This window comes from Artibeus jamaicensis, unplaced genomic scaffold (assembly GCF_021234435.1).
Source record: "Artibeus jamaicensis isolate MK-2021 breed Jamaican fruit bat unplaced genomic scaffold, CSHL_Jam_final contig_465, whole genome shotgun sequence".
Lineage (NCBI taxonomy): Eukaryota > Metazoa > Chordata > Mammalia > Chiroptera > Phyllostomidae > Artibeus > Artibeus jamaicensis.
The window spans coordinates 15,282,067-15,297,723 of record NW_026521843.1 but is presented as its reverse complement, the minus strand read 5'-3'; the positions used below and the strand labels follow the sequence as shown (position 1 = coordinate 15,297,723).

The 15,657-nt window shown below is 38.5% G+C and overlaps 1 protein-coding gene and 1 pseudogene across 2 annotated transcripts in view; one reads left to right on the top strand and one right to left on the bottom strand.

The window, feature by feature from the left end:
- BABAM2 (BRISC and BRCA1 A complex member 2) overlaps nucleotides 1-15,657 on the bottom strand; it is a 357,539-nt gene that overhangs the window by 270,196 nt on the left and 71,686 nt on the right. For both annotated transcript variants that reach the window (XM_037146619.2, XM_037146620.2), the window contains one exon: nucleotides 11,066-11,160. In XM_037146619.2, the coding sequence (XP_037002514.1) occupies nucleotides 11,066-11,160 (95 nt within the window). The remainder of the gene's footprint in view (nucleotides 1-11,065; nucleotides 11,161-15,657) is intronic.
- LOC119050463 (uncharacterized) lies at nucleotides 360-485 on the top strand (annotated as a pseudogene).

The window sequence follows — 15,657 nt, the reverse complement described above, 5'->3', positions numbered from 1 at the left end:
AATTTACTCATAAGAACTTAAAAATAGCCCTGGCTGGTGCAATTCAGTGGATTGAGCACGGGCCTGCAAACCAAACAACTGCGATTCGATTCCCAGTCAGGGCACATGTCTGGATTTCGAGCCAGTTCCCAGCAGGGGATGCACGAGAGGCAACCATACATTGATGTTTCTCTCCCTCTCTCCTTCCCTTCCCCTCTAAAGATAAATAAATAAAATCTTTTAAAAAAAGAAGAGATTAAAAAAAAGAACTTAAAAATAAGTATGATTAGCATGTGCAAGAAAATGGTGAAAAATATAGATGAAAAGATAAATTCACCAATGAATTTATGGAAAGTAATCAAATAGAATTGAAAAAATCTATACTTACCTGGCAGGGGAGATACCATGATCACCAAGGTGGTTTTCCCAGGGTGAGGCTTATCCATTGCACTCCGGATGTGCTGACCCCTGAGATTTCCCCAAATGCGAACAGACCAAAACATGGCTCAAGAATAACTCAGAGCCCCAGAGCCAATAAATCTAAGCAATGAAGAAATAGCCAAACTTTCAGATGCACAGTTCAAAACACTGGTGATCAGGATGCTCACAGAACTGGTTGATTTTAGTCACAAATTAGAGGAACATATGAAGGCTAAACTAATTGAAATGAAGGGAAATGCACAGGAAACCAATAGTGATGAAGAGGAAACTGGGACTCAAATCAAAGGAGTGGACCAGAAGGAGGAAAAAAATGACCAAACAGAAAAGGATGAAGAAACAAGAATGCAAAAAAATGAGGAGAGACATAGGAACCTCCAGGACATTTTTAAACGCTCCAATATCCGAATTATAGGGGTACCAGAAGGGGAAGAGGAACAGCCACCAGTGGAAAACTTATTTGAACAAATAATAAAGGAGAACTTCCCCAATCTGGCAAAGGAAATAGACTTCCGGGAAATCCAGGAAGCTCAGAGAGTACCAAAGAAGTTGGGCCCAAGAAGGAACACACCAAGGCACATCATCATTACATTAGCCAAGATTCAGATGAAGGAGAGAATCCTAGAAGCAGCAAGAGATAAGGGGACAGTCACCTACAAAGGAGTTCCCATCAGACTGTCAGCAGATTTCTCAAAAGAGACCTTACAGGCAAGAAGGGGCTGGAAAGAGGTATTCCAAGTCATGAAATCCAAAGACCTACAACCAAGATTGCTCTGTCCAGCAAAGCTTTCATTTAGAATGGAAGGGCAGATAAAGTGCTTCTCAGATAAGATCAAATTCAAGGAGTTCCTCATCACCAAGCCCTTATTATATGAAATGTTAAAAGGACTTACCTAAGAAAAAGAAGTTAAAAAAAATGAACAGTGAAAGGCCAGCAAACTCACAGTGATTAACAACCACACCTAAAACAAAAGCAGACTAAGAGAACAGTTAGATCAGGAGCAGAACCATAGAAATGAAGATCACATGGAGGGTTAGCAACCGGGGAGTGGGAGAAGGAGAAGGGGGGAGAAGGTACAGAAAATAAGTAGCATAGATGGTAGGCAGAAAATAGGAGGGAGGGCAAGAATAGTATGGAAGTATAGAATCTAAAGAACTTGAGACACGTGGTCATAAACTAAAGGGGGGGAACGGTGGGGGTGCAGGGTGGAGGGGAATGAAGGGGGGAATAGAACAACTGTAATGGCATAATTAATAAAATATATTTTTAAAAATTAAAAAAAAAATCTCTTACCTAAAATGAAAAACTCATTAGATGGGTTTAACAGCAGGTTTGACACAGCAGAAAACAATGTACTGGAAGATAAATTAGGCATTATCTACTTGTACTAGTTATTTATTTATTGCCTCTTATCTCCCCCAAATCTGCTCTTCCTTGTCCTATTTATGAAACTGGGGCTAAATCTTTTAACCCTTTTTTCCTGTGCCAGCTGGTGCTTAGCCTGTCAATAGAAGTGAGGAAGGGACAGTATGCTTAGCAAGGCTTCTTGCCCTGGTCTGGCATACTCTTTATAGCCGTTCCTACAGTGCAGCCGCCAGAAACATGCAGAAGACCCAGCCGTGCTCACCCTTCGGCCCATTTAACTGGCATCCAGCCCATCTCTACCAGTCAGCCCCACCCAACCAGAACCCAGCAGGCCACACACCAGTGCTGGCCTGCAGCGTCCCAAGTGAGGGTCTCCATCATCCAGTGGGCTCCAGCCACACCCTCTCCAACTCAGAGGCCAGAGTCTCAGCCTTAGGGGTAGGGGAAGATGTGAGGAAAAGCTCTCCCAAGTTTGTTCCTTCTGGGTATTCTCCCTCACCCCTGGAGGAGCTACTCTATACAACTGCCACTGCACCCTTTAGCATTCTCTTTTTACTCCTTTAAGTAGTACATAATTCTCTATATTCAATTTTCCTATTAAAATTACCGGTATGGCTTCTCCTAACTGAACTCTAACTGATAAACTGATCAAGTTTCATTTTAATTGTACCTTCCAGATGTTCTGTTCTCCTATAACTGCTTTTAAAGCCATGTTTGTAGCACACACCTTCGAAATTTTATGTGTGCATATATAAATACAGTAACAGTCCTCTCCTTAATTCTCTACACCACGTGACCCAGCAAGTCCACAATCCAGGGTGTGCCCATTAGAAATGCACACACACATTCACTGAGACATGTACTAGAACACTCACAGAAGCACTCCTCACAACAGCAAAACCCCGAAATAATCCAAACGTCAATCGGTAAGAACGGATAAATAAACTGCAGTACGTTCGGTTTATTTGTGGAATACTATGAGCAATGAGCACACAACCAACTACATGGGTGAAGCTCACAAATAAATGTTGCCTGAAACAAATCAGGCATACAAGTCTATACTTGATTCCATTTGTAGAAAGATCAGAAAGAAGCAAAATTAGTAATGGTGATAAAAGTCAGCACAGTGTTTACTCTTTGGCAAAATGGTCACAGTGACAGAAGGGGCATGAACAGGGCTTCTCGGTGCTGGAAATATTCTGTTTCTTGATCTAAGTGCTGGTTACGTGGCGTTACTTACTTTTAGAAATTGGCCGTGCTATGCACTTGTAATTTGTACACTCTTCTGTAGGTATATTGTTCTTCAGTAAGTTACACCAAAATATTGAGTACTTACAAACAACCAAACATCTGAAGATGTCCCTGACACCTACCATGTGTGGGTCTGGTAAACTGCTCAGCCTACCTGTCCCCACAGCACCCTGTGCGCATGCTGGTACCTCCAACCCTGCTTGTGTCCACCATGGCTGCAAATCTACATACTCATCTGTCTGGAGCGCTATGTCCAGTTTAAAGGCTAAAGATGAATTATATAGAGATCTCAAATGAGGCATTAAGTAGGCATGTGAAAAATGACAGACCACCCTATTTTAAAAGATGGTGCAGGCCATGGCACGTGGAAGTGTCTAGGAACAGGAGCGCCACACATCTGGATAACAGTTGTCAACAGTGGGCCATGCAGTCCCTATCAGCTTTGTGCATTCTTCACACATACTTCATGTGTACAGGTCAGGAGCACTGTTTTGCAAGGACACATTCAAAAGATGTCTTTCTGTAGGTGGCACAGTGAAGAGCAGAGGAAAGGAAGTGACAAGGTGTCAGTGCGACACTTCTTCCTACACTTACATTCCCCATGAGCAGCGCAGACTCAAGGAAAAAATCCCACCGCCAGCGCGCAGTGCCTGCAGGGGCGGTGCGTGCCCACCCTGAAGAGGACTGCCTCACACAGAGCTGCCCTCACCTTCTTCAAACTAGGAAGTCAGATTTCAGTAGTTTCCAATCTTGCTGTGATTACAACATGTTCTTTTCATTTAAATGTATGATCCACCCTTCCTCCTTTATGCAACTTTATTTTAAATTAAAGTGAACTATCATTATTATTTTGGGGTGAATAATTTCACAATACCCTTTGAGGCAGCCAAATATACCACAAGGTGTTGCAAAAGCAAGGCTGAAAATCACTGCTTCAGAGCTTCTGTTAACTGATTTTCATCCCTCATACTTCTCTAAAACCAAATCTTTTTCTCTATTTTGAAATTTTCTCTCAAAACATATTTCCTAGTTTCAGAAACCAACAAGTCCCTTAAGAAATACAGAACCTTAAAAGCAACCTGTGTGCCTAACAAACACGTATTTGTACGCCTCGAGGCACCAGGCACTCTCCTAGGGACCAGGATACAGCGTGAACAAAACAAACCCCATCCTCTCTCGGAGCCTCCCTTCCAGAGAAGGACCCAGGGTGACCCTCTGCCCCAGTCTGCCCAAGACTCAGCCCCGAAGGTGCTGCATCCCAGCCCCAGGCAGGTGGTCACCCTGGCAAAGACAGACACCAAACAAATAAGGAACCAAAAACGTATCCAATGTGAAAAGTGTAATGAAGAAAATGAAGCATGATAAAGATACGAGACAGTAATGTGAAGGTTGTCATTACAGCTTTATATAGGCCTCTCTGATATAATGACTTTTGGCGACAAGACGGAGCAAGCCCTTCAGAAAAATGAAGAAGAGAGTTCCATGCAGAGGTGAATGAAAATGATGAACAGTGAATAAAGGTCCTAAGGGGAGAGTGTACTTAAATGTTTAAGGAAGAGCAAAGAGGCCCAAGTGGCTGAAGAGAGGCAAGCAAGGAACGGACTGAACGGAGACAAAATTAGGGAAGCGACTGAGTGATAGCTATAGTTTAACAGCCACAGCATAGCCATCACTTGGGGTTCGGTACAAGTTCCAGCTTTTTCCTGATCATTTTAATCCCACATTTTCAACCTATAATAATTTACTTTTTTCATTATAATGGAGCGTGTCTTAGTTTATTGATCATCCTCTCTTCTCACCTTAGTGTATACGAAACACTATCTCATTATCCCACGGCATTCTAGCATATACTGCCTGTGTCTATTTGTGTTCATGCAGCTGTGTCCCCCTGAAATTTAGCCTCCTTGAGGTCAAGTTCCATAGGGTACACTGTTGGACACTTAGTGCACAACCAATAAACACCCAGATAGGATTCCCCTGATTTGTCTTTTGTTGACGTCTATGTTTTTTCATCAGTAACAGAGGGCACCAGCATGTCAGCACTTTATTCATAATATGACATGTGATATGGTACAAACACATAGAACAGAATACGGTAAAAGTACAGCCACTGACTAACTTACACTGCAGGGACACTTTAATCAGAAAATGCTTATGACTTGAGGCTCAGAGCAAAGGTGCAAACAGCAAAAAGCTCTACAAATAACAACCACTCAAATCAAGAACAACTCTTCTAAATGTTCCTGGAAAATACTTACGGACCCAGTTTATCTGGATGATGATGATGTTGTTGTGGTGTAAGTAACTTTCCATGACTACCCTCAAACCAAATTATCTGCTCCCTCTTGCTATGTAGTACTATGCTTTATTTATATAATCATCTCACGCCATCTATTAATTAAGGCATATGTCTGTCTTCAGGGAATTCATCTAGAATAGAACTCAGCCTTTATATATATTGGCTAGATACTAGGTCATAACTTCGATTAATGTTGACTTCAGTGGTTTGGTGAATGAATTATTAGCATATACGATGCAAAGAACTGAAGCGAAATTTTAACAAACCTACTAGAATTTGTGAGTATTGACCTTAAAGGCAGATCTCAGAAATACTATAAGCTTCTTGCAATAGTGTTTCCCTCTCTATCTTATAAAATGCTGTAAGTTCAATTTATGAGAGCAAAGGAAAAACAAAGTTACTGTTTTATAATCATATCCCGATACCAAAATCTGTCATCCTCCAGCTTCCACAACAAACTGATTTATCTCAAAATAGAGAAAGATAAGTCTGTAGAGATTTTTAGCTCATTAGAAAGACAAACGTTATAGAAAAGAAAAGAAAGGCCCGTGAAATTGCAGGATACAACATCAATATTCAAAAATCAATTGTGCCCTGGCTGGCATAGCTCAGTGGATTGAGCTCGGGCTGCAAACCAAAGGGTCGCAGGTTCAATTCCCAGTCAGGGCATATGCCTGGGTTGTGGGCCAGGTCTCCAGTGGGGCAACCACACATTGATGTTTCTCTCTCTCTCTCTCTCTCTCTTTCTCCCTCCCTTCCCCTCTCTAAAAATAAATAAATAAAATCTTTTAAAAAATCAATTGTATTTCTAGACAGCAACAATGTGAAACTAAAACTGAAATTAACAAACAATTGCATTTACAATAGCATCAAAAAATACTTAGGAACAAACTTAACAAGAAATGCAAAACTTCTACCCTGAAAAAAACAAAACATTATTGAAAGATATTAAATGACTAAAAAAATGAAAAGACATTTCACATTCCTGGATAGGAAGACTTAATATTAAGACAGCAATAATTTCTAGCAATTCATCTAGAGATTCAATGCAATCCCTATCAAGATCCCAGTTGGATTCTTTGCAAAAATTGACAAACTGATTCTAAAATTAGTATGTAATATATAAATGTACATTTGACTCATAATAGTCAAAGCTAGCAAAGCAATCTTGGAAAAGAAAAACAAAGTTGGAAAACTCATACTTCCCAATCTTGAAACTTATTACAAAGTCACAACAACCAAGACAAAGTGGAACTGGCAAAAGGTTAAAATATGAGCCAGTGGAAAAGAACTGAGAACCCAGAAATAAACCCTCATATTTATGGTAATTAAATTTCAACAAGAATGTAAAGATAATTCAGTAAGGAAAAAATAGTCTTTCTAATAAATTGTGCTGGGAGATCTTGCTCTCCACTTGTAAAACATAAAGCAAAGCCCCTACTTCGCAAAAATTAAAAGTATCAAAAACCTAAATGTAAGAGCAAAAATTATAAAACTCTTCAATGAAAACCTAATAGTAGGTATTTTTTATACCTTGGACTAAACAATGGTTTCTTAGACCAGAAGCGCAAGCAACAAACAAAAAAAAAGATAAATTAGACTTCATAAAAAATATGAAACTTTTCTCCTTCAAACAATACTATCTAGAAAATAAAAAGACAATCCACAGAATGGGAGAAAATTTTGGTCAGTCATGTATCTGACAAAAAGAACTTATACGTAGAACATAAAAAGAAAGAAAAAAAGAAGAACCCTACTGCTCAACAATAAAAAGGCAAATAATCCAATTTTAAAACTAGCAAAGGATTTAAATTGACATTTCTCCAGAGAAGACATACAAATGGCCAAGAACACATAAAGATATCATTTTGATGCACAGCCATCAGGGAAATACAAACCACAATGAGGTAGCACTTCATACCCCCTAGGACGGCTACAATCACAGGCAGAAAATAAAAAGTGCTGATGAGAAAGCAGAGAACTTGGAATACTTCTACACTGCTTGCTGGGTATGTAAAATGGTACAGGCATTTTAGAAAACAGTCTGGGAGTTCCTCAAAAATTAAACACAGTTACTATTTGACCCTTCAATTCCACTCCTAGGGATATAACCAAAGGAAATAAAAATATATCCACATAACAGCAATATTTATAATAGCCAAATGTGGAAACAGCCCAAATATCCATCAACTGACAATGTATAAATAATAGGTGGTATATGAATGCAATGGGATATTATTTGACAATAAAAAAATAGTGACATATGCTACATTAAAAAGAGTACAATAAGCCCTGGCTGGTATAGCTCAGTGGATTGAGCGCAGGCCTGCGAACCAAAGGATTATGGTTCAATTCCCAGTTGGGGCACATATGCCTGAGTTGCAGGCCAGTTCCCAGCAGGAGACGCATGAAAGGCAACCATACATTGATATTTCTCTTCCTCTCTCCTTCCCTTCCCCTCTAAAGATAAATAAATAAGATCTTTAAAAAAAAAGAGTATAATAAGTGAAAGTCTATCACAAAATCCACATGTTGTATGATTTTATTTATAAGAAACGTCTGAAACAGGCAAGTCCATGTAGACCAAATACGGATCAGTCACTGCCTAGAGTGGACAATGCGAAGTTCCCGCTAACGGGTTTGCGGTTTCTTTTAGGGGTGACAACAAAATTCTAAATTTAACTGACGATAGTTGCACAACTCAATGAATAACTGAGAACCATTCAATTATACACTTTAAATGAGTAAATTACATGGCATATAAATTATGTCTCAGTAATGCTGTTGTTAAAAAAAATTAGAACTGTCCCCAAAATGGAAAATGATACATCACTGGAAATAATGTTAAGCAAAGGCAAATGGCCTTCTGTTGGAAATATTACTGTAAAAGATGGATTTAATTATAATAGTCCAATAGCAGTTCAAACTAATATATGAAAATCCCCCAGGGAATTTAATGACACTAACTCCCTAAAGTATCTAATTTAGCCCTGGCCAGTGTGGCTCGGTTGGAGCGTAATCCCATAACAGAGGGGTTGTAGGTTCCATTTCCAGTCAGGGCACACGACTAGGTTGCAGGTTCAATCCCAGGTCCAGGCGCATACAGGAGATAACTGATAGATGCCTGTCTCTCACATCCATGTTTCTAGAGAGAAACTCCCTTTTCCTCTTTGAAAAAACATCCTTGGATAAGGAATTTTTTAAAAACCTAATTCGGTATGTCCACTAGAGTCCAGGAATCTGTATTTTTAACTGGCTCCCTAAATTATTCTAATGCACACCAGAAGTGGGAGTCACTAGACCACTAAGACCCTAACTCCAGCAATATGACAGCAGTCCCCAACCCTTTTCACACCAACACCCAGTTTTACAGAAGACAATTTTTCCACAGGCCAAGAGGGTGCAGTGGGGAGATGATTTCAGGATAATTCCAGTGCATTACACTCAAGCTCACCTCCTGCTGTGCAGCCTGGCTCCTAACAGGCCCGAACCAGTACAGGCCAGTGGCTCAGAGGTTGGGGATGCCGAATTGATGGTTTTCTGGTACCTGTGAGAGACCTAGCTCTAGCTCTGGTATCTATCTAGTATTTTCCACTCACCTAAGAATCTCAAAGTCCTTAATGGCACTCACCTCTCTGAATTATAAAGGTTTGAGTTTAGAAAGAGGTAGTTCTACTGGATATGCAATCTTTCTTCTAGACATAGTGCTTTAATTTTTTTTAGCTGTTCTTTTTCATATAATTTCTCAAAACATTTGTGGTAACTTCTCTCAGGGACAAAATATCAGAAGAGTAAATTTATAATATCAAGTCTGACACAACCGTATAAATCAATATCCTCCATACTAACATAGAAAAGTGGAATAAAATAAGTCTTAATGTCTTTCTAGCTTTTAAATTCTACTTCTCTCAATACTTAATATTGAAAATATGCTTTGCAAATTTTAAAGTCGATTCCGAAACAAGAGGTTGCAAATATGCATTTCTTATCCTTTACATGCTAGTGTTCCTTCTTGTATCATCCCAACCCCAAACCCTTTGGGTCTGCTCTTGGGTGTTTGCAACTCTTCTCAGCTCTGGTCCTCAATGTCTTCCTAATCCATGACACTGACCGCACTGCTGCTAGATGCCTGTCCAGTCATTTCCTCCCATGGCTCTCAACCCAGCGTTTAAGGCACTTACCTTTCCAACCCTTTCTAGCCCTTCCTGTATTAACTTACATTTCTACAATCTACTACACATAAGTTCTTCAAACGGATGTCCTTCCCCCTACTTGAAATACTCTCTGCTATATTCCCTACTTTTCTCCTTTTCTTCAAGAATGAGTATAAGTCTCAACTCCACTACAGGGCTTTTCTGACAACCTTCTTTAAATTCCTGAAGCACCTGGCCTGAAATACATCTCTGGCATTTAACACATGCTACCCTCCACTGGGCAGATTTAATACACAGGAGGTCTATAGGGAAACTTCTGCCTCATTTTCTCCAGGGAAGCCCTTGAGCTTCAATACGGAGTGAATGTCTAACAGACAGCATCTAAAGGGGCCATACTTAAACTACAATTTTATTTAAAAATCTGCCAAAAGTTGTGTAATTATCACAAGTATAGCAACAAAACCACCCCACTCTTGCCAACCATATTTTTACAGCTGCATTACAGAACATACAAGAATTCTTTAGATGGAGCCCTGGCCAGGCTGCTTGGTTGGTTGGAGCAACATCCAGATGCACCAAGGTTGAAGGTTTGAGGTCCCATCAGGGCACATAAAAGAGCAACTACTGAATACGTGAATAAGTGGAACAATAAATCTCTCTTTCTCTCTCTCTCTCGTCTCTCAAATCAATACATTTTTAAAAAATTTAAATAAGTTCATTAGGTTTAAAATGTCCTGGTTAATACTCCCCTTTTTAAAAAGGGAATGGGGCAAGATTTCAAAGTAAGTTACCGAAACTTTAAATTACAAAACTTAAAGGAAACAAAACATATCCAGAAAAAAAGCAAAGAACATAGTTTTGAACAACAATAAAACTTACAGTATAGGCATCATAGCAAAATTGAGTGGGGAAGGAAAGAGTTGTTTTGGTCTGGTCAGACTTTGAAACAAAATGGCACGTTTTTCTCCACCAGTCATGCAAAACACACAATTTTTATACAAACCACATGTGCCCTGACAAGTACCACCACCTCTTTACCTTAATTACAGACACACTGTGCTTCAACTGCAAATTTTCGGGTCTAGCTTGATAAAGTGCACTTCACCTGGCCTTTACCCTTCTGATAATCACGCTGAAATAATGGGGACACAACTCCACATTTGCCACTTTCACTTCTAGTACCAAAAAAGGCCGCTTGAAAGGCCCAAAACCACTCCCCTAACAAGCCTGTGATGAAGTGTTAGTAAACATGAGAAAATTGATTGCAGGCATGAAATATTAAGTTAAAACAAAGAAAATGCTTTCAACATGTCTCCTTAAGCTGAAGTAAAAATATTTTAACCAATATGCTAGAGACTTTCATTATTTCAAATGGTCTGAAAGTAAAACTGCAATAAAAAAACCTCTTATTTAAACTATTTCAGAACATGAAGAACACTTCTCTGTTATTTTACAGAACAGAGAAAAAAGGGATGGGAAAAAGTCCACGTTTGGCAAATTCATCTATTAAGCAACTGTCAAAAGTTAACTTTACTTTCTTTCAACAAAGAACATCCAAATGAACTGGCAGTTACTCACATGCAGAGCAGAGGGGTCTGGCAGAAATTCAGCATCTTCTCCGAAGATAAAATCGGGGGGCAGCTCTGGGTATTGGGCATTGAAGATGATATCCCCTGAAATAAAAGACAATATCAGGCCCCTCTTACTTCCTTGTTAGCACGTGAATGTTCTGAAGAATGCATTTTTTTTACTACTCAGTAAAAAAAATCTGAAAAACACTTTCTAAATGATTAATTCTCCAAACAAAAGAACTGATATCCTCTTTTAAATTAACATCCATAACATGCAATCAAAAAATTTTGATCTCCTAACACAGTCTAAATATAAATACCCAAGCAGAAAAGTATAAGCAGCCACAAATAAAACACATGGAGGCCTAGCTGGCGTAGCTCAGTGGATTGAGCGCGGGCCTGCGAACCAGAGTATGGCGGTTCGATTCCCAGTCAGGGCACATCCCTGGGTTGCAGGCCAGTTCCCAGCAGGGGATGCATGAGAGGCAACCATACATTGATATTTCTCTCCCACTCTCTTTCCCTTCCCCTCTCAAAAAATAAATAAATAAAATATTTTTAAAAAAAACACATGGAGATATTTGTTAATTAACAGGCCTTTATTGAGAACCGATTCTCTAAAGATGCAGTCCTTTACTTGAATAAATTAAACATCAAGCCTCTGGTATAATAGAAAGAACATTTGGCTTGGAGTAAAAAAAAAAAAAGCCTGGTTTATGTCCACAAGGTCTCCGAATCATTTATTACTCAGGTGATCTTGAGCAAACTCTAACTTCTTTAGAATCCAGTTTCCTCATCAGTGAAAGGGGGATGTAACATTACTAACATCACAGATTGGCTGTGAGGATAAAAGAAACCACGGTGTCGTAGCATGGTGTCTGGTACACAGCAGTAAGTGACACAGAATACTACTGTTGTTATTACTACTATTATTTTAATACATACGACAAATTACCAAGTCTCCTTGGCAAATTTGTGTTGTAAACTCTTCTCCCTCTCTGTTTCTTTCCTGTCTCCTTCTTGAGCTCCCTTTTTTGCTCCTTCACTCACCTGAAGGATCAATTCCCATAATTCTGCTAATATAAACAAACAAATTAGTATACCAGTAATCTAACACACATATATTGGGTTCTAGTATATAAAGGTATGTACACTTTATGTACATGAAGACCACAATACTCATGCACGCACATACATCACTCTAACTGCACAAACAATAACACCTTCACGGTGATATCCAAATTTGAACATTGAGACTTCAGTTCTCATTTGAGCCTGTTCCTATGTACTATGCACATCTTTCAATGTCAAACTCAACAAATCTAAACACATGTTCCTTAGTATCCCTTTTTTCATTCCTCTCTCATCTAGATGACTTCCCTGTTTCTAGGGATGGCGCTGCTATTCCTTAATCACCATGCTGAAAATTCAATATCACCTTACCCATACCCCTCATTCTCACAGAAACAAATGTTTCTCACATGGGCATTTCCTACTGCAAAAGGCTCTATCCAGGCCCAGATGATCTAGTCCACACATTCATGCCAGTGCACAAACATTTGAATTCTGCTCTAGGCATTATGCTAGGTGCTGAAGATCAAGCCAAAAACTACGTTCTTGAAGAGTTGGCAAGACTAAAGGAATTCAGCTATTGCTATATCCTCCTAAATCATCACCTATTACCAGTTTCCCTCCAGCCCACAATATACACTAACAATAAGGTACAACTTCTTGAAGGGCTGCTTCGTCCCCAAAACTCCCTGGCTCAAAAAACTTAAGTTATTCTCTAATATCAAACAGAGTAAGGGCCAACTTTTCCAACTGTCATTTAAGGCCTCCAAAATACTATGTTCCTACTTATTTATCCATCCTTCTCTCTATCTACAAGGCAATACCAATCTTCCATTCCAGTCAATGTGACCCACTCACTGACCTCCAAATACTATGATACACAGTTAAAATGCTCCTTCCCCTTGCTCAGTTCTTACCCACTTTATAAACTTACTTAATGACCTTTTCTTGTATGAAGACTTCCCTAATAAATCAGAACAAACTGATCACTGTTACTTCTGAAATTCAACAATACTAACTGGTTATGCCATTCACTTGGGTACTGAAATGTAGTCATATTATTTCATTGTTTCATTAATATAATTTTTTAAATTTATTTATTATTGTTCAAGTACAGTTTTTTGGTTTTTACTTCCATCCCAGCCCACCCCCCCCAGTGCTCCCCACCTCCCTCCCATTTCCACCCCATTTCATTAATTTTTAAATTTTGTAATAAACACATGGTACAGCATGAGGTACTGTGATACACACTGTGTCAACTCCAAGGTGGTTATCATCAAGGAGCTTACATTTAGTGAGAGAGACAAGGCGCACACACAAAATCAGTAATACACAGCAGCCCAAGCTAAGTACATGTACTTGATCCTCCTAGATATTTGTAAGCATTCACAAAGTAAACATGCTCTTTCACTTATTTCATGTCTTCAACAAGGCAAAATGCCACACGCATAGAACAGATTTAAGAAATACTCAATACATGAAATAAATTCCATTCCCCACATTGAATATCTAAGCACTGACGACATCTACAGCAATAAATAAAGTGTGAAAGAGTTATTACTTCTGCCACTTTCTATAGGGAATAGATTGGAACACAAATATATCCTTCAGAAGTTGCATGGAGAATTAAATTATCAAAAGTTAGTACAATCACACCCTTCACCCTATCCACTCTCATCTCTGGTTTTCAACTAAATCTATTACAAATTATAAAATTTCTCCAAACCTGCCAACTATAAAGCATTAACCTAAGCCAAGACAAAGAAGAACTAGTGAAGACAATATGAATGCTTTGATTACTCGTTCCTATTCAACTACACCATCATGCACAATTCCTCAGGACAACATGGACATTACAGATAATGTTCTTAAAAGTCCCATATTTAGCTTACCTTAGTGACTTTCAGGAAAAAATTCATAAATTTAATAAAGCAAAGGCATTAAAGTTTTAGAAAAAGCCAAGCTAGAATCTATTGTGCCTTGATGCTTGAAAAATAAATAGCATGCTGAATTCCAAAGAAGAAATTTTATTATTTTTGTTTCTACTGAGGACACAAAGCTGGATTTTCAAGTTCTCAAAGGAACATTGTCAGTAATACATATTTCCAAACCACTAAACATTAAAAATCTGAGCCAAAGATCTTCACTCTTGCCAATTCTATTCAACATTGTACTGGAATTTCTAGCCAGGGCACTTAGGCAAGAAAAAGAAATGAATGGTATCTATTGCATTGGCCAAAAAGTTCATTTGGTTTTGTTCTGTAAGATGGCTCTAGTAGCACTTAGTTGTCTTTAACTTTCTTCAAAACAACTTAGATTGTATTGTGACAGCTGTCACATCAGTATGCATTGAAAAAAGTATCAAAATGGATGAATTTTTGTGTAGCCATTTGAATATTGAAAATGGAAAAATGTGCAACATTTTTTGGCATACTATGCTTTGTTTCAAAAAAGGTAAAGATACAACTGAAACACACAAAAAGGAGCTGTGCAGTGTATGGAAAAGGGGCTGTGACTGATTGAACAAGTCAAAAGTGGTTTGTGAAGTTTTATGCTAGAGATTTCTCAAGCACAAATGCTCCACAGTTGGGTAGACCAGCTGAAGTTGAAAATGATCAAATTGAAACATTAATTGAGAATAATCAATGTTATACTACACAGGAGATAGCTGACATACTCAAAATATCCAAATCAAATGAAATTATTGTTGAAAATGAAAAATGCGTTTTTTATTTTTCAGAAAAGAAACATACAGACTTTTTGGCCAACCCCATAGATTGGATTTTAAAAAACACTATGAGAACTGTTAAGATTAGCAAGGTTACAAGATAAATGTATATACTCAATTGCATTGCTATATATTATCAATGAACAATCTATTTCATTTACAACAGCATCAATCAAAAGACTAAAAATAAACTTAACAAAAGAAATGTAGATACATTTACTTAAAAACTACAAAACATTGCTGAAAAACATTAAAGAAGGCCTACAAAAATGGGAAGCTAGCTCATATCCAATGACCAGCAGACTTAATATTGTTAGGATGTCAATGCTACTTAAATTAATCAACAGATTTCAACAATCCCTATAAAAATCCCTGCTTTTTATTTTTTCCATAAATTGACCAGCCAATCATAAAAGTCACATGGAAATGCAAGGAATCCAGAATGGCCAAAAAGCAATCTTGGAAAAGCAAAATTGGAGAATTCACACTTTCCAGTTCAAAGCCACAGTAATCAAGACAGTGTGGTGCTGGCAAAAAGAAAGACATTCTGATCAACGGAATGTAACTCAAAGTCTAGGAATAAACTTTCACATTTACAGTCGATTGATTTTGACAAGGGTACCAAGGTAATCCATAATGGGGCAAAAAAAAGAGAGAGAAGGAGAATAACAGGGCTGACGAGGTCGTGGAGAAACTGGAACCCCTGTGAACCATTCATTGGTGGGAATGTGAAATGGTGCACCATGTAAAATGGAAAACAATAAGGCAGCTCCTCTAAAATGTTTAAAGAGTATTACCAT